The following is a 24,852-nucleotide window of genomic DNA, read 5'->3' on the forward strand; positions in this document are numbered from 1 at the left end:
ACCCATTACTAAAGCAATAAATTGTCTACTTATCAGACATACGACTTACGGAATTCCACATGAATGTAATAGGAAACAAAAACAATCAATGAACAGCCAAAACAAACACGAAGGGCTTGTTAACTTCTTAATCAGTCAGAATTTTAGTGTTATCAGGTAATCCAATCAATTTGATATTTTAGTACAAGAACACACTATTGAGTCGCAAGCTCGTAGAAATGTTTAGTTAAATGATCCCAAAAGGCAAAGGTTATTCAGTAAATATTGATTTATGCTATGGATTAAGACCCACATTCAATAAGTGATAAAATATTTACTGCACTCAATTTGGCAAGAATCACTAGAAATGTCTTCAATCATCTAATTATTGTTTGAATTTAACCACATTTTCATTGATGACAAAGAATGTTATGAACTCTATTTTATCCATGTTTAATTTACTCATTTATATTCACAACATAAAATGAGTTCAACATTAAAAAAACACACGTGTGGGATCAGATTGCTAATAGATTCAGGGTTAAATTGCAAATATACCTACATTTTATGTTGTTCATTTTAATTTCGAACAGTCAACAGGGTCCAGAGGAGAGCTTGTGATGCAGTGGTAGTGTTTTTTTAAAATTTTGGGATTTGAGTTCCAATTGCTTAGTTGGCTTATTGGCCATTGAAGGAGCATTCATGACGTAATTCAATGGGCTAATCATTTCACCACAGAAAATATGAATAAATTTGTTGTACTATGAGAAAGCTAAGAAACCAAATATTGGGCACTCATCAAGCTGTGAAGCAATGGACTTGATTTCCTGTTGCTTTGTTTTATAATGAAGAGACTCAAACTACAGCACAGGGCCTTCCTGTATGCTTTCAAACTGACTCCCTTTTTACATTGGGGAATGATGGGGCAACATGGTCAACCTGCCTTTGTGTATGCAGAGGCCCTCAGTGACCAATTAATGACTAAGCTTTTTTTAAATTCACTCACAGGATGTGGGCATCTTTGGCTAGGCCAGCATTTATTGCCCATTCCTAATAGCCCAGAGAGCTGCTAAGAGTCAACTGCATTGCTATGAGTCTGGAGTCAAATACAGATCATGCCAGTTAAGGATGACAGATTTCATTCCCTAATGTTCACAAGAGTGAAACAGATTTTTTTTTTCCCCCTTGACAATCAACAATGGTTTAATGGTCATTATGAGACACCTAATTCAAATTCATCATCTACCTTGGCAGGATTTGAACCTGGATCCCAGAACATTAGCTGAGTATCTAGATTAACAGTCTGGTGATAACATAGGGCCATTGCCGTCGCCTCCCCCCCCCCCCATATTCAACATTCAACACACGCCGTAGCAGTGGTTTTCCAATTAAAGTAGGTGAGTCTGCAATGCTGTTGGAAAAGCTAGTGGAAAGAATTTTTATTTGAGGGTTCCTATGTCCAGTGGAGACACTCCACCTCTGTCATGGCATGACAGACTTTGACAAATGAGGATAGCATGGACAGCAGTGTCTCCTCCAATGAAGAAAATATGGAGGAAGATGATCAGATGGTGCTTTAGAAATCACCCAAGAACCATATCATAGCGCACTGAGAAACATGCAAGCAAGGTTTATGATGTGATAATACATACATGCTTTAGATGATTCACAATTGCAGATCCATGCAAAACAATAAAGCTACAGTCTTCCATAGTACTGTTGTTATTTCCTTTACTGCCCTTATCATTTAGTGGCACCCATACTAACCTCACACGCTGTGATCTTTCCTAAAAGTCCTATAGCCCAGAAAAGCTGGAAACAATTTATCACCTTGTAATGCTCCACACTTATTGGTGAACAAAACAAAAGTTACAAATGAGCATCAACAAAATATAAACCCTGAATCCAAAGTTTAGCTAGACTTTCTGAAATCTCTTTTGTCCTTGTTCCACAGTGCTAACCTAGCACTGTCAGCCAAGTTTGATTCAGGTGGCTGCTCGAAACATTTGATGACCAAAGCACTTACTTCCCTGGCTGACTGAAGGTAGGAAGATCCTGGAATATTGAAGGCTTTCTGGCTAAGTACGGAAGTCTTCTGTGTCATCATCTACCTAGTCACTTGTATCTATGAGAGGATTGCTATCCACACAGAGGACACCAAAAAAAGCTTCAAAATTCATTGGGCAGCCACTCCTCTAACCTTTAACAGAATACTTGTCCCTCCCTGATCATATAAAGTCTTATTGATTTGGCAGTGACTCCAGAGATCTTGAACCCTCTCATCCAACAATTGCTGTTTAAACCCATGAAGGAGGCAATAGCATTACAAACCCACATGCATCTCTCATCCACAAAGCAATCTGATGGGTATGGATCTCCATCAGGGTCATGGGTCTCTTGATGGAGAAATGAAAGCAAGCCACTTCGGATGCTAGAGATCTGAAATAAATGGAGAAACTCAACAATATCTGTGGGGAGAGAAACAAAGTTAACATGTTAAGTCCATCACGTCTCTTCGTCTTGATGGGAGAAAACAGAACCAACATGTGGCTAAAACAGAGGTGTCATGACCAGGAGAGACCACTCCATAACATTTGCTTGAGTGTGCATAGTATTTCTGACTTCATGATGGAGGGAAAGGTAATTGATGAATCAGCTGAAGGACCACGGCAGAGCCCTGAACAACTTACAATGATGTCCTGAAGCTGAGATGATTGCCCTTCAAAAATCACAACCTTCTTTTCCAAAATAATTCATTTGCATAATAAAAACTGATGTAAAATTAGGTCATAATAACACACTGATCAAGCTCCTCCCATTAAAAATATAAACATTTTAACATTATTCATCCCTTCAATTATATCAGTTCATGTGAATCAAAATACGCCCAGTCTCTAACCTGACTGCATTTAACTACACTTTACTATTGACCCTCCAGTGTACAATGTTACAGCACATCAACTAGTTGATTATTTAAAAAGCTACATCACATGACCAAGAAATATTACATTCATTAATATTCATACTTGGAAGTGTCACTGTAAAAGTGTCACTGCCCATTTAAGCCCATAATCAAGTTCATTACAATATTTTCTTGAAGCTGGTACTGCAAAGCAATTATAACTTTGGTGTTGTACTGCAGAAAATTTGCTTATCTCTCTCATTTTGGTGGATATACCCTCAGTTCCGAGAGTTCTAAGCTTTAGAATCCACTCTCTTTTATGTGAAGCAATCAAAGAACTAGGTTTAAGATGCAATACAAACATCATGTTGTTATTGTGGCAATGGAAATTCCATCACAATTTTAGCCTAATTACAGTGGCAAAATGAAATCAAACTAAAAGGCTGGCATTGATCACAAATCTATTGTTTGGCCTCTTTTTAATTTCATCAGAAAAGTAATTAATTAATAGAGTGAAATAATAGCTGAAATTAATTGAATGAAACATACATAATTCACAATCAACTGTTCTGTTAATTTAACATATATAAATAGAAATTACTAGCAATTCTTTGATGGTCTTCAGTTTAAAAATATTTTAACTGCAGGATTACAAATAATACTGTGATTAAACTGAAATACTGTCATTAAAATATAGTAGAGCAGTGACAAAGTAATGGAAGAGCATGAAAATGGTTGACAAATAGCATACAAACTGATCTTCGAAAAGAATTCAGATTTTTAAAATTCTATTATTTTGTGGGATGTGGAGATTGCTTGGCTGGCCAGCATTTATTGCCATCCATATTTGCTCTTGAGAAGGTAGTGGTAGCTGCCTTCATGAACTGTTGCAGTCCACCAACTGCAGGTTGGCCCACAATGCCATTAGGGAGGGAATTACAGGATTTTGATCCAGTGACAGTGAAGAAACGGCGATATATATTCCAAGTCAGGATGGTGAATGACTGAGGGGAACATGCAAACACGTGGTCAGAATAACCAAAAAAGGCATTTTTGTACATTAAATAAAACTTTATTTCACTTCTCCAAGTGAATGTTACAATTTATCTTTTTGCTTAGCATAGATATGAATCATGTATTTACAATTTACAGTAGTGTATCTCTCCAAAATACAAGTACAAAAGCTGTAGTAAACAAACTAGGTACTGCGATTCAGTATCTTTATAGGCTGAAGCTCCAAGTATATTACCTAGCAAAAAAAAAAATCAAGCTGTACAGAAAGAAGCATTCCAGTCAAACATTAACAGCACCCATTCACGGCTTATATCCCATTAGAAATTTATTGCACAATTTATCCTAGTGCCATTTAACAAGAACCTGCTAGAGTTAACATCAGAATAATGTCAAGTCTTCCTCAAATTTTAGACTTTATACAAATCACAGTTAAAGGCCATAGAAACATCATCTTTTAAACAGTACCATATTTCCCTTCCCTGCACAAGCAAACAGATAAATAACATCCCAGCAGCATGATCATGGAATAGCTCCGTGTCACCCTTGTAGGTTTCCCAATTAGCGTAACCAAGTCTAGAAAAGGAAAAAAAAATCATTTTGTAAAAGCCACATCTTTTCCATAATATTTTCAGAACATAATATACACTTCCTTAGCAATGCACTCAAATTATGGTTCATGTTTCAAATGACTAAAACTTTGATGGCCCACAAAAGACAGTGATAAATCCATGAATGCATCACCAATGCTTCTGCAACAAAGAAACTCATTCTAAGTAGCTCAATGACATTTCGAACCCATATAGAAAAATACAATATTCTGATCAGCCAAATCCCAGAGAGGCAAAAAGCCCCTCTCAAAAAAAATGCACAGTGAATATCAATTGTAATCACATTGCAGAGCAACCACAATGTGCAATTTTATTCTGCATGAAAATGAAGGAACATGAGTTTGGTGAGCTCTTTCTTGAAGTGCGAAACTCCCTGAGATCAATGGATACCCATAGTGCTGTAATGTAACATTTCCAATATTTTGATCCAATAACAATAAAGGAATTATGAAATATTTCCAATTCAGAATGCTATGTGATTTCGAGGGAAACTAGTAAGTGTTCCCATGCATCTGTGCAGTATTCCATTATAATCCTGACTTGTGCCTTGTAGATGACTGAATAGAAGAACAGAATAAAGAGAGGAGAACACAGTATTGCTTGCTGAGACTGCTTCAACATTCAATATGATCATGGCTGATACTGGGTTCAACTCCTTACCAATTGCTCCCATATCCCCAAATTCCCTGTGATCCAAAAGTCTGTGCTTAAATATTTTCAATAATAGAGCATCCACAACCCTTTGAAGGAAAGAATTTTTAAAAATTCCCAACACTTTTAGCTGAAGAAATTTTTCAGTCCTTAATGATTAACTCCTGGCCCTGAGACTATGCCTCTGTGTATGAGATTCACCGGTTATGGGGAACAGTGTCTTAGTATCAAGCTTTTTCGAAACCTTGAATACTTCAAAGAGACCACCTCTCATTCTTTTAATCTCTACAGAATAAAGGCTCAAAGTACGTGGTTTTATCATAGGACAATCCTACCATCCCGGGGAAAAACTAGCAAATCTTTGCTGTACCATCTCCAATGCAAGTGTATTGTACCATGAATGTGAAATTGAAAATTATGCATAATATTCAAAATAAATGTTCACTGAAGCCTTGTATCATCATAGTAGGATGTCTGTATCTCTTTCCAACGTCGCTGCAATAAAGGCCAACATATCATGTGCCTCTCTAAATCCCTTGCTGTATTTGAATGCTAAACTTTTGTGTTTTTTCCTGTAAGTGCAGCCAGGAATTGCTGAACGATACACTGACATGTCTCTCATCTTCATTTTCTCACATTATTCTAATGGCCACCACATAGAACGAATGATCTGAGCAGAGAAGGAGACCATAATTCAGCCTGACTTATTTTTCAAAGAAAGAATTTATCTTGTGTCACCTCTACCTTCTCCCCAGCCCTGCACATTCTCTTGCCAGATCCAATTCCTTCTTAAATGCTTCGACTGCACCTCTAGGTCCATGCATCACGCTTGGTTAGTACCCAACCTAACATTTCATTCCTTCATCACCAACGCACGGGGGAAGTGGTACGATAGACTGCAGTAACTCACCAAATCTCCTTTGTCAGTATCTTCTAAACCTGTAACCTCTACCACTTAGAGACAAGGACAGGAGGTACATAGGCACAACACCACCACCTGCAAGTTCCCCTCCAAATTAAACAATACCCTCACTTAGAATCGTATTACTTTCCTTCACTATTGGTGAGTCGAATTCCTGGAACTCTCTTCCAAGTAGCACTGTATGCGTACCTCCATTCTAAGGACTGCAGCAGTTCAAGAGGCACCTTCAAGACAATAACCATCTCAAGGACTATTAGGAAGAGGCAATAAACACTGATCCTTCCAACAATTCCCACATCCCATGAACTAAAAAAAAATGGTTCCTCATCCATTTCAACAAATATTTTCTGCACTTTTTCTGGTGCCATTTTATCCCTTCCAAAGTGTGGTGTCCTGAACAGGACACTAATCCAACTGAGGCTAAACAAGTGCTCTATGCAAGTCTGCCTCCAAGTCTCACACCACCCTGACTTGGAACTCCAATCACTACTGCCTCACTGTTACTGGGTTAAAATCTTACAACTTTTCTGAGCAGAACTGTGGATGCACAAACATGGATTGCAGTGGTTCAAGGTAGTTCATCAGACCAGGGCAATGCTGGATTGGTAACACATGCTGGCCTAGCCAGTGACATCCACATTCCCTGAAAGAACTTCTCAAAAAAAAAAACCCTGGATACAGTATGCCTTATTAGCCATGCTCACAGCCTGTCCTTGCAACTTCAATAACTTACATAGATTCACATCCACATCCCTCTACTCCTGTATTCTATACCTGGAGAATTTTATTATTTTTTTCTCATCTTTGTGTTCTTCCAAGCAAGGGAATCAGTTCACACTTGTATGCAGTAATTTTAATCTGCCACACATGTATCAACTCTACCAACTGTCTATATATTTTCCCTTCACTAGCCTTCTGACAGTTCACAATGCTTTTAAGTTCTATATGATCTGCAAATTTTGAAATTCCACCCCATACACCAAGTTCTAGGTCATTAATATATATCAGGCAGAGCAAGCAGCTCCAATATAAACCTTCTCCAAATCTCAAAACATATTACCCATTACTTGATTTACTGACACTCAGCAAATTTCATTTCCATGTTGTGCTTGTCCCTTTTATCCTATTACTTATAATTTTGCTTACAAGTCTGTTATGGCAATTCAACAATGTCTTTTGGACATCCACTTACAATGCAACAACAGCATTATCCTCATTAAGAAAGTACACAAACACTGGGCTGCAGTTACTGGGCTTACTAAGAGAATGTTTTTTGAAGGGTGTGACTTTGAAATTCGCCACCCCTCTGGACCCACCTTGAACCTAAGACCAGAAAATGCGTCAGTAGTTTCCACTCATTTTGCTCATTATCTTTGGATGCAAATCATTCAGGCCTGAAACCTTTTTTTTTGGTAAATATATTTATTAGCAAATTTTTTTTCACTTTACAAACATAAAATTATTGAAAAATACAATCAATGACAAATATCAGTGTACTTAAAAGAAAAAACACACAAATTACAATATAACTACTGTCTCCTAACTATTAACCTACCCTCTAATACAAAACAAACCCTGACACGGTGCAAAGCAACACCAAAGAAAAAACCCCCAAAAAATACAGAACAGCTATGCTCGGCGCAAAGCTCCCAAACAGAGGAACAGAAGCATTGTATATATACCCGTATTAACTCAGGGGACCCCCTCCAGGGCCCAGGGCTTGACAAATCTAACCAGCCTGGTTAAACAAACACCCTAGTTAAGACAACTGACAAATCTGTTTCCAAATAACTCAAGTAGGGCTGCCATGTCTTATAAAAATGGTCTGTTGGGGTGCACCAGGTTTGTAAAAAAGTCCAAGGGAATGTGCTCCATAATTAATTTCTGCCATCCCAGCAAGCCCGGCGGGTTCTCAGACACCCAATTCAAAAGAATATTCTTCAATGCACAGTATGCAATAATATTAAATAGTTTCTTCCTATGCCAGTCTAAAGATAGTAAATTTGGTAGACCTAAGACGAGAGATATCGGGTCTACTTTGACCTCAGTCCTCAATACCCTCCCTATCTCTCCCATCACAGCGCTCCAATAAACACGGAGCCTGTGGCAAGTCCAGAAGCAATGGGTAAGAGTACCTACACTTATTTAATATTTGGGGCACACTGGAGATGTCCCTTTTTGAAACTTCGCCAGACGGTCTGGTGCCAGATGAGCCCTGTGCAGAACTTTTAACTGATTGAGACCTTTCGAGTATTCTCCCATATGTTCTCCCATGTTTCAGAAGAGATCTCCACTCCTAGCTCTTGCTCCCAGACCTCATAACCAGTTAATATCCTGCCAGGCCCTGGCACCCAGCAGGCGATAGAGGGCACTAACCGAAAGGGTGCTTGTGGAGCGTAGCTTATCGGGCTTATAGGGCTTAGTGAGAAGCATAGTCTTCTTCTGGATGAAATCCCTAACCTGAAAAAAATGGAAAAGATCTCTGCTGGGCAAACCGTATTTGCAGCTCAGTTGCTCAAAAGACATCATAACCTCCCCCTCAAACAAGTCTCCCAAACTAGAAACTCCTCTCGCTGCCCATAGTTTGAACCGAGTCCATCATCCCTGGTCAGAACCCTGGCATGCCAACTATAGACGTTAAGTGGTGAAATTTTGGATAAACAACCCTCACTCTGATGCATTGCCCTCCAAGCCCCGACTGTACTAATAACAATAGGGTTCTGGCAGTGGTCCATAACTGTCCTTACCTTATCCATGAACAACAGTTTAATAAGAGGGAACTTTGCCTGGGAGGCCTCAATATCCAGCCATATTGAGTTTGGGTCGTTACCTACCCAATCGCAGACAAAGGACAGCAGGGAACTCAACTGATACCTCCTGATGTCTAGGAAATCAACTCCTCCCCCTCCTTGAGGCAACTGCAATTTAGTGAGTTTGATGAGGGGCCGCCCACAATGCCAGACAAAGGAACCAAACCACCCCATAAACTTCCTCAGTGTTGACCTGGGAAACATTACAGGGAGCATATGCATGGGATAAAGCAAACAAGGAAGAACATTCATCATAATGGGAGATATTCGGCGCAGCCATGAGATTGAAAGAGCCTCCCACCTCTGAAGATCTCGCCTAATATTGTCAAGCAAGTGAGAAGGTTAGTCCGAAACAACAGATCAAACTTGGGGGTAATAAAAATCCTGCCCGTGACCACTTAAAAGGGAACTTAGAGCCACCTTCAATTTCTGACACTTCCTTAAGGTTCCCCAAAGGCATAGCCTCCGATTTTGCAAAGTTAATCTTATATCCTAAAACAGCCCCAAATGAATTGATACATTGTATCAAATGGGGTACGGAGGTCATCGGGTTCGATAAAAATAGAAGATCATCATCCGCATACAGTGTAATCTTGTGTGCCCTCGATCGGACTTCTGGAGCGGTTATGTGGACGTTCTGACGAATGGCCTCTGCCAGCGGCTCTGTCACCAACATAAACAACAACGGTGAGAGGGAGCAGCCTTGCCGACTATCCCTACCAATCGTAAAATTCCCAGACTTCACTCTGTTGGTGATGACCGCGGCCAGAGCGTGTGATATAAAATCTCTACCCACCTAACAAAGACTCCACCCAACCCAAACTGTTCTATGACATAAAAAGAATACGGCCATTCCACCCGGTCAAATGCTTTCTCTGCATCTAAGGAAATCACTAACCCCTGAATCAATCGTTGCTGACAAACTTGGACCACATTCAGCAACCTTCTAATATTATTAGAGGACCTACGGCCCCTTATAAAGCCTGTCTGGTCCTCTTTAATAATATGGGGCAACACCCTTTCCACTCTCAGTGCCAGGATCTTGGACAGAATCTTGAAATCTGAATTTAATAGAGAGATGGGCCTGTATGAGGCAAAATCCTCAGGAACCTTCCCCTTCTTAAGAATTAAGGAAATATTAGCTTCTCTCAAAGATGGTGGTAGGCATTCCTGCATATAGGAGTGATTGTACATCTCCAACATCGGCCCTGACAGAATCCCTATAAACTCCTTATAAAACTCACCCGGAAGACCATCAGGGCCATGTGCTTTCCCACTCTGAAGTTGCCTAGCTGCCTCCTGTATTTCCCGAACTGTCAAGGGGGCATTAAGGAGAGAGGCCTGTTCCAAGGTTACCCCTGGGAGGTCCAGGTTCTTAAAAGAGGTCTGCATTTTAGCCCTCCTGTCTTCGCAACCTTCAGACCAATACAATTCAGAGTAAAAGCTCTGAAAAGCCTCTTTAATCTTTTTAGCATTGTAAGGACCCTGGCGCTGTCTCTGATTGCAGTAATGGATTGGGGAGCACGCATTTTTCTAGTCAGGTACGCTAAATACTTCCCTGGCCTATTCCCCTATTCGAACAGCCTTTGTCTAGCAAAAGCAAGTTCTTTCTTTGAGTTTTGTGACAGTTATTGAATTCAAGGCAGCACGAAGAGCCGTGATCCGCTGTAGCTTAGTCACCGAAGGCTGTGCAAAATGTGCCGCCTCCGCGGCTTTCAACCGCGTCTCAAGTAGACGCTGCTGTTCCTCTTCCTGTCATTTCCGGCTAGCCGAATAGGAAATAGCTAATCCCCTAGCAAAGGCCTTAGCTGGCTCCCACAGCATGTACGGACTACTAGCCATGCCTGAGTTGATCGTCAAGAATTCCTTCAAAAACTATTCCACAAGTTTGGAATCCTTAAGGAGAAAAGGGTCCAAATGCCAGTGCCGCAAACCTAGCCCCTCACTCTTGGCCTTAACCTCCAAATATACTGCTGCATGATCAGAGATAGCTATATTCCCAATTTTACAACCCATAATTGGATCCAGAAGGGCCGAGGGAGCCAGAAAGAGGTCAATCCTCATCTGACATTTTTGTGGGTTTGAAATAAACGTGAAGTCCCTGCCGGTAGGGTGAAGACATCACCAAATATCCACCAGCCCCAACTCCTTGCATAAGTCAACCACCTGCTTGGCCTGCGAAAAAATAGTTCGGGACCCACAAGGCATCCTGTCCACTGTTGGATCCAAAAGACAATTAAAATCCCCCCCTATAATAATGTGCCGTGTTCCAAAAGCGCACAGCTTAGAGAACTGACTAATCAAAAATTTGAGGGGATGCGCCGGAGGACAGTAGACGTTTAAAATGCCATATTCCTCTCCGTGTATCAGGGCTTTAAGTATCACGAACCGTCCCTGCTCATCTTTCACCTGCTCTAATAATGTGAATGGAAGATTTTTCTGAATAAGTACCGCCACTCCCCTACTTTTAGTGGTAAAGGATGAAAAGAATACCCGGTCATAAACCCCCCCCCCCGTTGTAATTTCAGGTGTTCTCCATCATCAAGACGGGTTTCCTGCAACAAAGCGATATCAACCCTTTCCCTCTTAAGGTTAGAAAGCACCTTTTTCCCTTTAACATGTGAATGACTTCCCTTAATGTTCCAGATGCACCATTTAATAAGACACTTAGCCATATCCCCTTTCAGACTCCTTTGAACCTCTCGGAGAGAGAACCCTGCTTACAAAGTGCTGAGCATAAGTAAATAAAGACTCATAGAATCAAAAAACTATATATACAAAAACTACTCTATCATAACTATAAATAACTATTACTACCAAAAAACTACAAAGAAAACCAACTATAAAACCTTGAATGGAAGACTCTTCCCACTGCCCATAGGGGGCATTCACCCTACTCATCCCCTCCTTCATAGCTCCTTCAAACCCGGACTGTGCCCCAGCCTTAGGCCAGAAAATAAAACAAGATGACAATCCTTAAAACAACACAAAAAAGACAAAGTCAGGATGAGCAGTCCACCCATCCCTGGCTTCATGTCACCCCTACTTGTGATAGAGAAGCAGAACAAAAAAAAGGGGGAGAGACAACAAAGAACATCCACAAAATTACCCATTATAAAATCCAGTTATTAAAAAAAGGAACAACTTATTCCAAAGTCTTTTCCCCCCTTTCCAAAAAGGAAATTATTAGGGAGAAAGGAAGGAATAAATAAAAGGAAGGGAAAACATGGGGAAAGACAGAAAAGAGAACAAACATTAATCATATTCTTCAGGCCAATCCGACTATTTTATAGTGTCCACAAATAGTTTAGCCTTATCCGCTGAGTCAAATGTATAAACTGAGTCCTTGTGGCTGAAACAAAGCACCGCGGAGTATCTCATGGAGTACTGGATGCCCAGGTTCCTCAGTCTCTTTTTAACTTCATCGAAGGAATTCCTGTTTCAAATGACAGCTGCAGAGAATTCCTGGAAAAACATGATTTTTGACCCCTTGTACAGTAGTGCCTGCGAATCTTTTCCCAGGGATCTGGAAGTTTCTATGACTTTTTGCTTGTCCTTATAGGAGTGGAAGTGCACTAGGACCGAGTGAGGGCGCTGCACTGGGCCTGACCTGTGCACTGTAACCCAATAAGCCCTTTCAATCTGCAGCCTGCTGGACTCAATGAGAAGGCTCAAAAACTTTGGCAGCCAGCTTTCAAAGAAGCTGACTGGCTGCTCACCTTCCGGGAGTCCGACAATTCGGAGATATATCCTCCGACCTCTATTTTCGAGGTCGTCGATATGGTCTTGCAAGGCCCACACATCTTGCTCCAGCACCTGGATCCAACTGGATGAGGACTCCATTGCAGCTTCCGAGGCCTTAGTTCGACCCTCCACCTTCTCCAGCCTCTGGATCTCCTGCTCATACTTCTGCAGCATGATGCGATAGGTTGGACCTGGGCACGAATCTCCCCACGGATTTCCTCAATCGCAGCCACAACTTTCAAGGTAAGTCTCTGCATTGCCGCAGCCAATTTCTGAGAGTCTGTCAGGTCCCCGGGGGGTTCAGGAGAGGCTGCTGGTGCTGTCGTCTTTGGTATGCCTAGTGCTGCAGGGGACTGTCCTCCCTGCTGCTATTTGTTCACTCCTTTTCTGTTGGGCATCCTTCCCACTTCCAAATATTAACAAATATGTGTTCTGTAAGGTTCTAAACTAATAATTCAACCACATAAGTTGGCGAGGGATGGCAAAAAAACACTAGTATGCCTTGGCTATTAGGCAGAGCTATCTACAGCAGTGCTACAGAATTGCCGCTATTTTGCCGAGTCCCCTGAAACCTTATTAACTTCATGTACAAACCGACTACCCAAAACTTGATTCTTATCAATTTTTTGTATTCACTTGTGGAACACAGGATACTTTGTAAATTAGGCGTTTGCTGCGACTAATCAAGAAATAGATGAATAGAGAGTGGGATCAATTCAACCCTCTCACCCAGGAGCTTAATGGTTTATGGTAGCCCATCTGCCTTAAGTTATTGACCATGAAGCAGTACATAGCCAAAAGGATTTTAAACCAAAAACAAATAAATGTATGGTGAGATTTATGCTATTATGTGAAGGAATTCATTCTGCGATCTGTTCAGGCCAACAGGTGAACAAAATATTAGTATATTTTTATAAACTGTAATATTAATGTGATGCCAGCTAACCTTTTAAAATGTGAAATTAACTTGTAACTTTACAGTTTTGTACCCAAAAATACATCAATGTCTTTTGTTGTTATTCGGTCTTTTAATTAGAAAATAAAGGTTGAAATACACATTTTGTTCCTAGAGATTTCACTGTGGTCATTTCCTTCAGAAAATTACAATTATAGTACAATCAAGAGTAGACTAAACGACATGAAAACTATCAAAGAAAAATGTCAATAGTTCAACACACTTAATCAATTACAATGCTGAGTTAGATGAACAATGAAATATTTATATAATTTTGTTAGTAGGCTAGGTTTATGTTGTTACAAAAAGCCGACAAAAACAGACAAATGAAAGGTATAACTCACCCATGTATTAAGTGACTGCATCACCAACCAAGCCTCAGAAAATACCAGTACGAGATGAGGAATACTACAGAGCCAGGGATAAATGAGCTTTTGTTAGATAAGCAAGCAACACACCCAGTGCCATGGAAAATGCATGCAATAGAGTTAACTACAAGATGAATTGTCCAAACAGTTGTAAGGATAGTTAAATTAGCATCTGATTGGAGGAAATCACTACTAATGATGGGGAAAGAAATCAAAAGAATGCTTCAATATTGGACCAACAGTGAGCTCCATGGAAAGGCCAACAGACTTTTAGAAATATGATCCATTAGCATTGACACACAAAAATAGAAACTGCTGGAGAAACAAGAGTTTCTGTTGAGAGAAAACAGAGTTAATGTTTCGAGTCTGGTGACTGTTCGTCAAGACAAACTCATTGAACTTGAAACGTTTACTCTGATTTCTCTCCACAGATACTTCTAGCCCTGCTGGGTTTTTCCAGAAAATTTCAGTTGTCCATGTTTCAGACCTTAAGCATCCGCAGTTCTTTGTTTTATTCTGTTATCATTAAGCTCGTTTAAAACATTACAATTAGTACATTAAATATTAAAAATCATGTGAATGTGTCAAATTTGTGGCTCCAAGCAAATGTAACCTCCTTTATCCCAACAAGGGTCCACTTTATAGTAGTAATACCTGCTTATTATTTACATATCAGAAGATTTTGGACTCTCACTTAAGTTGATACATTCTTGTCTCATATTCCCTTTCTGCAGTCCTTGTTCTCTTGAACTCCTTTCTGAACCTATCGTATTTGACATAGTTGCACTTGAATAATTCATCTGGTATGTACCATACACCTGCTATTTTTGCTTCATCATTTCTATCTATCAACTCAAAGAGCTCTGATTTTGGTTCTCTTTCTTGTCACCTTTGTTCAATTGTATCTAGCCTGTACTTGAAGCATACCTTGCTTAACAATCACAGTCTCTGGATTCATTTTACCCTGGCTAGATCTTTTCTCAACTCATTCTCAACTCAACTCAAACACATTAATATCCCCATTTTCCTACCTTTTACTAGTGCATAGCACTGTGCCTTTGCCTTTGAGGTCCTACTTTATAACTTCCTCCCTAGTTCCTGAAAATTTCACCATTAGACCTCAATGTCTCTCTACAGCAAGGGTATTGGTGGGGTCGGGTCAAAGATCACTGCTGAATGAGATGTTCCCACTAACTTAGTTCATGATAGCCTTAACAATATTGATTAATGCTGCTTTCAAGATGACCAGTCATCTCTGGAAAGACAATGCTTATAGAAAATAATCTTGCATATTAAAGAGTTCTTCTAAACTTTGAAATTCTCAACTAAGTGTAAAGCATACTTTTTTTTAAACAATTAAACAGTGACATGGGTGCTATAAATAACACTGATGTTACCTTTTAATTTTTTTCGCCCATAATAACTGCAAATTGTCAGGTTATCTTCTAGCCATCATTGAAAGGAAATTAAGTGCTTATGAATTCAAACATTTCCAAAACGGCTGGTCAACTTCTCTCTTAATACAATATAGCACTATACTCCATTGTACCTTTTCCGAGAAATTCTGTCACTGAATAATTGTTTAGACTGCATCAGCTCTGTTTAATCTATTTGGACACATGGATGTTTAACTAGTTATATTCCAAGGAATGAACAGACAAACTAAGTTGTAAATTTACTGAAGTTTCCAGCATGACAGCATGGTAGCTCAGTGGTTTGCACTACTGCCTCACAGTGCCAGGGACCCGGGTTCGATTCCTGCCTCGGGCGACTGACTGTGTGGAGTCGGTACATGCTCCCCGTGGCTGCTTGAGTTTCCTCTGGGTGCTCCGGTTTCCAAAGATGTGCAGGCCAGGTGAATTGGCCATGCTAAATTGGCCATAGTGTTAGGTGCATTAGTCAGGGGTAAACATAAGGTGGGGGAATGGGTTTGGGTGGGTTGCTCTTCGGAGGGTCGGTGTGGACTTGTTGGGCTGAAGGGCCTGTTTCCATGTTGTAGGGTCTCTAATCTAAATGACATTTTAACTAAATCTGCATTATAACTGGAGTGATAAAGCTTTAGTCAAACCTCTTATTTTGATTTATAGCCAAACGCTCAAACTAAAAATTAATTACAGAAAATTGGTAATGATGCACAAGAATGTCATCTTATCAACCCTATTTCAATCAAGAGCAAGTCTTATTATAAGAAGTTGCTTCTGCTCTTAATCTGATATACTGCTCACTGTGCATCAAGAAAGGTTGAGATAGATAGGTGTAACCCACCAATTTTGGCTTCTTGGTTTCTTTTGTTGACTTGTTTCCAATCCCTAGTGGTGGGCTGTGCAAGAGCAAGAGTTGACTACGTTATGGGTTATCTACTGCAGGAGAGAACTTGTTGAATACTCCAGACCAATATTCAAACCAGGGAGCATTTAGAAGCCATCAGATATTTGACTGCAGCATTAAAATTTGATTTAAATCTACCAGCAATTATCCAAATAATAACAGATAATGAAAAGAGTTAAATTACTCAAATATTTCATGTTTGAAATTTTAGTCATGCTATTCAAATAAACAGCTTGTGTGTACAGTAGAAACAAATCAATTTTTTCCAAAAAGGTTTCATATCTATACAATGACTCCAGGCCTTCATTATGAATGATCATAAGTGCAAATCAAGCATAAATGTAAAAATGTATTAAAATATCCACATAAAATATAATTATAAAACAAACAAGCTGGCTATAAGAATAACCGCAGTATAGATATATGAATGTAATAATTTGATAGTAATGGGTACTTTTAAGTAGAAGGATTTGGTGGGTTCAGAATCATAAGACATTAAAAGCACCAAAGTGGAACAGGGAATGGAAAATTATGTTTTATAACAAGTACACTGCATAAAAATTAAGATGCAGTAATGAATCTATATCACCTTCAAGTTATCAGAAGGATATTGAGGCAACATAGGGTACAACACAGAATGACAAAGGTCTACAAGGAATGGGGAAATACAAATATAAAGAAAGGCTTGAAAATTGATGCTGCATTATTTAAGTAGTAAAGAATAAGAATTGATTAGAGAAATGTGTTCACAACGAATAAGGAGTGAGAGAGTAAATAGTCCATTTTCAGTGATTCAGGTGTCCAAAATAAGCAACTTCCCTATTCTTCCAATGAAAACATATTGTCCCATCTTACTTAATTTGTCAATCATTTGCCCACTCTCCAAGTTTATTCACGCATTTCTGTAACTTGTTTCAGTTTATGTTGATAAAATAAATAAATTGAAATCACTGTCTCTGGTGGAATTGGGAGAAACAAGGGGAAATAGTTAATAACTATGCTATGGATCATTAGGATAAATGGAAATTTAATGCACTGCTGCTGTAAATCAAAACTAAAATGTTGAAAGCACAGTAGTAGTCACATGGTGCTCCACATCAATGCCAGCTCTTAGCTAAAGCAATCCAAAACTAATGTAAAAACAAAACAAAAGCAAAATAATGCAGTTTCTACATAAATAAATTAAAGGAAATGTTGGATGTATTTGACAAATTTAGTACTGTCTGAGGAGAGGGGAAAAATTAATGATTCATATTGAATGTGACTCCAATTTGGAATTGAAGGATAGGATAAACATCTTAGGTTTTATAAGGCGGAGGGAAAGAAGAATAATGAGGAAGATAAGTGACAGAGAAAACGACAAAGATGCCAAAGAACATTATATTTGTCCTGAACTAACTTAGATTGTCCCATTTTCTTCCCACATTTCTTTCTGTTGCTCTACTTCCAATTTTTGGCTAACTTTCACAGCAAACTTGTCACAATCCACCAATCCCTGTAGTCTATGCTGCAACATATTACCATAAACAAAAAGGCTTTATTCCTGAATTTCAGAAATGCATGGGATGCTGTTCCAGATATCAAACACATTTACCAGATTTGCACAGATATGAACGGGAGTAGGCCATTCACTTCTCAAGATCATTCCACCGTTCAACGAGATCATGGCTGACCTGTGGCCTGGCCCTCATATCTGCCCATGTCCCTTTACATCTTTGCTTAACAAAAATTTATCTATTTCAGATTTAAAATGAATTATTTGCCCATTCTCCAAGTTTATGCACATATTTCTGTAATTTACTGCAATCTTAGTGTAGACAACTCTCAAAATGAGCTGTAAATGTATTTTGTTTCCAATCCTGTTTTTTTGGCTTTCAACTAGCTAGTGGTTTCATTCTATCACTTATCCACTGACTCAACATTCTCTGATGTCTTTCATTTACCAATGATGGGTAACTGTTTGAAGACATTTTGAAAATTCATAGGCACTGACTTGGGATTGGAAACCAAATTCATATTATTTATTAACAGCTTTACCTTTTATCAAACAAATACCATCATAAAACATAAGCATTACTTAGTTCCACAAGTACATTTTTCACAGTGTTGTATATCATGAATAAGAATGCAAATCTAATGAAATTTGTGTTTAATAACAGCATAATTCATATTAATGCATTTTATTTTTCTACTGCTAAGCTAAGCTGTGCTCCTTTAAGACAACAAGGTGCAATGACATACCCCGAGACCAACTTCTGATTAATTCCTTTGAGCTCTCACAAGTGTATAATATTATCACTAATTTGCAGCTTAGATCCAGGAGAAAAAAAACACTTTATAGGAAAGTCACAAAAGTTCAACGGGCGAGTATGATTAATTGTTAAGGACATAGTCATAGAGATGTACAGCATGGAAACAGACCCTTCAGTTCAACCCGTCCATGCCGACCAGATATCCCAACCCAATCTAGTCCCACCTGCCAGCACGCGGAGCCTATCCCTCCAAATCCTTCCTATTCATTTACCCATCCAAATGCCTTTTAAATGTTGCAATTGTACCAGCCTCCACCACTTCCTCTGGCAGCTCATTCCATACACACACCAGCCTGTGTGGAAAAAGTTGCCCCTTAAGTCTCTTTTATATCTTTCCCCTCTCACCCTCAACCTATGCCCTCTAGTTAAAACATCAATTTCAGCTTAGTCACTGGACATAAGACATATAGTCTAGCTTATTTACCATATTTCAGCAGTTCATGTGATGTAACCATTTATTTCTACAACACATCAGTAACCTCGGACCCAACAATCAACAGAAACTCAAATGGGCTCGAGTCCTAAAGAATGCTAAAACACAAAACATCCTAAAATGCTCATTATGTTGTACTCAGAAAATAATTTTGAAGCATTACTGATACCAAAAGACTAACCTAATGGCAACTGCAATATTTTTTTCATTTCTAAGTGGTTTTCACTTGTTAAAATTGACTCTTTTTATAAAACTTGCACACTCTGTCAGAATGATGACTTCCACAAATTCAGAAAAGGATTGGACTAAACAGGAACACTACAATAATTTGCAATTCTGATACCAGAAAAAAAACAAATTTGTATTTCTACAGAGCAAGCCATCACCATCTTCAAGACACTCCAAGGCACGTTTCAAACACAACATAACATTTAGAAATTCTTGCTCATTCTATGAATTACTCTTTAGATTAAATTAATAAATGAAACTCTGGTATTTGGTTTGATATTTTTAAAACTGCTGTTGCATATACTTGCCATTGTGTGACTGGGTCAGGATAAGGAAAACAGACTTATAATTTTAGGCAACAGACTAGAATGCATGAAATATAAGTAATGCACAATGAGTGTTCTGATTTGTATGCAAAGGACTTATGCAACAAATTAAAGTCACATGATTTGATTTTGTCACGGTGATCATTTCTTTACACAGTATCCATTTTACCTGAAGGAAAAACAGTTTAATAGCATTTCAGTGGTAGATATAGTTCAGACTAAAAATCTAAGAGATAAAAGCCTTGAAGGTTTTGTCACAAACATGAAATTTGACAGTAACACTGAAAACCCAGTTCATTATCACTTGCAAAGTTAGCTGAGAAGATTGAGAAAAGACTGAATGTGGACTTACTGTAGATCGAGACTCTTCTCGTTCTAATATTTTCTGTGTCTGCTCTGCTGGGAACTTTAGTACAGTGGTTATAACTTTTGCCAAAGTCTGAAATGAAAAGGCATTAGAAATGAAAAAAAAAGTTCTCTCCAAAAGGATAATCTGGAAATGAGCTGTGTCAACCTAACATTTAATTGATTTGTGGATTGCAAGAGAGTTACCTATCTCTAACATAAAAAGCTCAACAGAACAGTCAATATTTTCTTGATATAATTTGGCTGAAAATAATCTAGCTTCTACTAGATCGCTGCTATTAACCACCACAATTTCAATTGTGATTGCTTATCATGACATTGAATTACAACACTAATTATATTCATCATGTCAAAAGGATGCATGTCCAAATGGCAACTGCCAAATAAGAGCATGAAGTGTGCAACATTTTAACAACATTTATTTGATAAAATAAATCACACTGAAGGTAAGAAACCTTTCAAATTAAACTGAGAACCAGTCCACAATCAAGAGGCATTTGGATGGGTATATGAAGAGGAAGGGTTTGGAGGGATATGGGTCGGGTGCTGGCAGGTGGGACTAGATTGGGTTGGGATATCTGGTCGGCGTGGACGGGTTGGACCAAAGAGTCTGTTTCCATGCTGTATATCTCTATGACTCTATAACTGCTTTAAAAGATTGTTTTTAAGTTGAGGTGGTAGCACAGTGGCAACGTCTAGTAATGCAAAAACCCAGGCTAAAGCTCTGGGTGCATCTGTTTGAATCCCACCTTGGCAGGTTGTGAAGCTAGAATCCAATTTAAAAAATAATTCTGGAATAGTTAATAGTAACCACATAACAAAGAACAGTACAGCACAAGAACAGGCCTTCGGCCCACCAAGATTGTGCCAACGGAAGATGCTTTTTTAATCTGGCTCCATGTGGTCTATATCTGTCTATTCCCTGCCTATTCATACATCTGTCTATTGTCAATTATTATAAGAACCCATCTGGATCACTAATGTCTTTCAAAAAAGGAAATCTGTTACCTAGCCTGGCCTATATGTGACACGGAAACTTAGAAATTAGGAATAGGAATAGGCCATTTTGCTCTTCAAGTCTTTCTGCAACTTAATATGATCATGTTTGATTATTCAACTCAATATCCTATTTTCGCTTTCACCTTTAATTCCCTTTGGCCCCACAAACTATATTGAAGTGATTCTTGAAAACATTCAATGTTTTGGCCTCAAACACTTTTTGTGGTCGTCATTTTCACAAGTTCACCACTCTGTGTGAAGAATTACCCTATTTCAATCCTAAACAGCCTATCTTGTATCTGTAGACTATGACGCCTAGTTCTGGACTCCCTGGTCATTGGGAACATCCTTCCTGCATTTACCCTATGTTTCTATTAGAAGTTAATAGATGTATATGAGATCTCTCCTCATTTTTCTATAAAGCAGTGAATATAGTCCTAACTGACCCAGTTTCTCAGTCTTGCCATCCTAGGAATCAGTCTGGTAAACCATCATTGCAGTCTTTCCATAGCCAGAACATCTTTCCTCAGATAAGACGACAAAGCTGTACTCAATACTCCAGGTATGGTCTCACCAAGACAACTGCAACTAGACATCCCTGCTCCTGCACTCAGATCCTCTTGGTATGAAGGCTTTCTGCACCACAAACTGCACTTGCATGCTTACTTTCAATGGCAAATGTACAAGAACACCCAGGTTTCAATGCACCTCCCTTTTCCTAATCTGTTGCCATTGAGATAATAATCTTCCTTCTTGCTTTTGCTGCCAAAGTGGATAACCTCACACTTACCCACATTATATTTAATCTGCCATGCTTTTGCCCACTCATTAAACTTGGCTAAATCACAGTGAAACACCTCTGCATCCTCCTCACAGTTCACTCTCCCACCTAGCTTTGACTCCAAACCAACAGCAATGTGGTTGACTCTTAACTGCCCTCAGTAATCAGGGGTGAGCAATAAATAGTGGCCTGACAGTCGCATCCTATGAATATATGAATAAAAAATGCTTTAATACATTTTAGGAAATAAATTTATTCCAAGTGTTACAATCATGAGGAATAGCTTAAACTGGAGAAAAATAACTATTTTATGCAGCAAAACATGGTAGAAATTTTGGCTGCAGCTACCAGAGGGGGAAATTACCACTTTTTTAAAAAAACAATATTCGATGGAATGACACCATGTATATTTCCAAACATTGATGATGTGTAAGATATATTTGAAACTGCAGCAACGTTAAATAACTTTCTTAAACGCATCAACAGGCTAAATCCTTCTTTCAAATTCACATTTAAAATTGAGCTGTTCTAACTGATTCCTTTATTCAAAATGCTATATCCTTTGGAATTTCTATGGTACCACACATCTCTGGTCTTATTGAGCAACCTTGCAAAGAACCATGCAAGCTGGCCAAAAAATTCACTCCAAACAATTCCTACATGATAATGGCTACCCTCGTCAGACCATTGTTGACTATGTATCATGCAAGGTCATGAACAGGTTTGAGTGCTTTAACTTTGGCCCTGGAAAGCATCTGGTCTATCTGAAATTGCCTTGAAAGCATATTGTGTCTTGAAACATTTGAGTAATTGGCAAAATGAGCCATTTCACATTGCTACTATGCAGCACCACAATGACTGGCAACGCACATAAACAAGAAATTAATAGATTAGATTCTCTACAGTGTGGAAACAGGCCCTTCAGCCCAACAAGTCCACACCGCCCCTCCGAAGAGAAACCCACACAAACCCATTCCACTACCCTATATTTCCATCTGACTAACACACCTAACACTGGGTAATTTAGCATGGTCAATTCACCTGACCTGCACATCTTTCAATTGTGAGAGGAAACCCACGCAGAACAGGGAGAATGTGCAAACTCTACACAGACAGGCAGGAATTGAACCCAGGACCCTGGTGCTGTGAGGCAGCAGTGCTAACCACTGAGCCACTGTGCCGCCCTGTTGTATCACGTGTGCCCAGGTTTTATTTGGTTGCATAACATGGAGTTAATTAACTTGGCTGAAGACTGGCATCAGGGATACTGGAGATCAGAGAGGCATCATCCACTTGGTACTACTGGCTGGGGAATATCAGCCAATTCTTTTCAAGTATGTCCAAAATGTTCATGGTACTGCAGTCACATGTAAATCCAGACGGGATAAACATTGACAATGAATATAGGAGCTGAAGTAGGCCATTCAGCCCTTTTTAAACTCACTCCATCATCAATATGATCATAGCTGATCATCAAACTCAGTACCCTGTCCCCAGTAACACTCCTTCATGAACGAATGTTAGGCATCCTTCATGCCTCCCCCAAATTATCCCCAGTCCACATTGTTGTTCTCCATGGAGAGTGAACAAGAATCCATTGAAAAATCAATACATCTAAAAAACAATCAAAACAATATCTTCATGATCCCCAGCACCCCCTCTCTGTAAGATAAATATCTGAAGATTAGAGACCACTGTGATGTCAGTGCAGCAATGTAGTGATGCACATGACTCAAAGAAGGTTATAACAAAAGAGAATGACTGCAATATTTTATATTCTTCTGAATAGTCCACCCTCTCTCTACTCCTCTCTGCAGTTTTGCTATTCCTAATAAGCCCGTCACTACACTGTTCCCATTTTTCACATCAATGTTATCTGAAGCAGTAACATGTCTACTTACGAGAAGCATTCATTTTAGGTTTGGTAAGAGAAACGTGACCTCCAAATCAGATGGTATAGTTCTCTTGGCAGATGTTTAACTCAAGCCCTCTTCCCCCATCAAATGTGTCAGACTGGGCTATCCTCCATAGCAACTGTTGCTGGGGCAAACAAAGAAAACACTTTCCCATCATTTTCCTCCATTGTTCCCTTTCACTGGCCTATGATGAAATTGTACCTTATTGATTTGCAGTTTTTATTCAGCACAAAAGTAAAACAAACAAAATGAAAATTACTTTTAGCAGGAAAACAAGAAAGATGGAGCCAGCTCAATTCTAAGTTCACCTTGAATTGTATCAAGAACGTGTGCTTGGAGGCTGTTCATTCATGTTGGATTAGTTCCTTGGGACAAAAGGATTGTCCTATGAGAAGTGGAGCAGATTAGACCTGTTTTCCCCAGTTCAGAAGAATGAATGGTAGCTTCATGAAGAAAAAAAGTCAAGGGACTTGAGAGGGTTGGGATAAAGCAATCAAAGGGTATTGGGGTGGGGAAAGGGTAGAGTTGGATAACCAATCATGATCATAATGAATGGCTGAAACATTGAATTGACCAGATGATCTGAATGGCCTACTTCTTTTTTTTTGCTCCCTTAGATAGGAAAGAAATCTTTGTATTTTCTAGTCTGTTGAGCTGTGGATGATCAATCATCGCATCTATTCAAGATCAAGATCAACAGATTTTGATACGAAAGGAATCAAGAGATAGATTAGGCTTTAAAGGGTGACGTATAAAATACTTACTGAATGGTAGAAGATGCTTGAAAAGATAGAATGGCCATTCGATATTCACTACACATAAATTGTGATACTCCCCATTGTGACATAACTAAGAGGTGGTGGTGTGGGGTGACATTTTGTTGCATTGTGGAGCTTTTCCAAATGCCAAGATAGCTCCACAACAGACAATACGCAGTTAAAATATTAAAAATCACACAACACCAGGTTATAGTCCAACAGGTTTAATTGGAAGCACACTAGCTTTCGGAGCGACGCTCCTTCATCAGGTGATTGTGGAGGGCTCGATCATAACATAGAATGTATAGCAAAAATTTGCAGTGTGATCACCCCAGTCCAACACCGGCATCTCCAAATCATGACAGTTAAAATATGGTTGTCTATCCTAAATCACTCAACCACCTGTGGGACAGTGCAACAAGGATTTTACCAATACAGTCACCCTTCAAAAT

At 39.1% G+C, this 24,852-nt stretch overlaps 1 protein-coding gene across 1 annotated transcript in view; it reads right to left on the reverse strand.

The window, feature by feature from the left end:
• Positions 1 to 3,931: 3,931 nt before the first annotated feature.
• Positions 3,932 to 24,852, reverse strand: part of LOC122549511 (golgin subfamily A member 4-like) — a 188,897-nt gene continuing 167,976 nt past the window's right edge. The window contains 3 exon segments of the mRNA XM_043689370.1: positions 3,932 to 4,468; positions 13,930 to 13,993; positions 19,933 to 20,019. Coding sequence (XP_043545305.1) covers positions 13,964 to 13,993; positions 19,933 to 20,019 — 117 coding nt within the window. The 3' untranslated portion in view covers positions 3,932 to 4,468; positions 13,930 to 13,963.

The sequence above is a fragment of the Chiloscyllium plagiosum genome, chromosome 4 (assembly GCF_004010195.1).
Source record: "Chiloscyllium plagiosum isolate BGI_BamShark_2017 chromosome 4, ASM401019v2, whole genome shotgun sequence".
NCBI classification, from domain to species: domain Eukaryota; kingdom Metazoa; phylum Chordata; class Chondrichthyes; order Orectolobiformes; family Hemiscylliidae; genus Chiloscyllium; species Chiloscyllium plagiosum.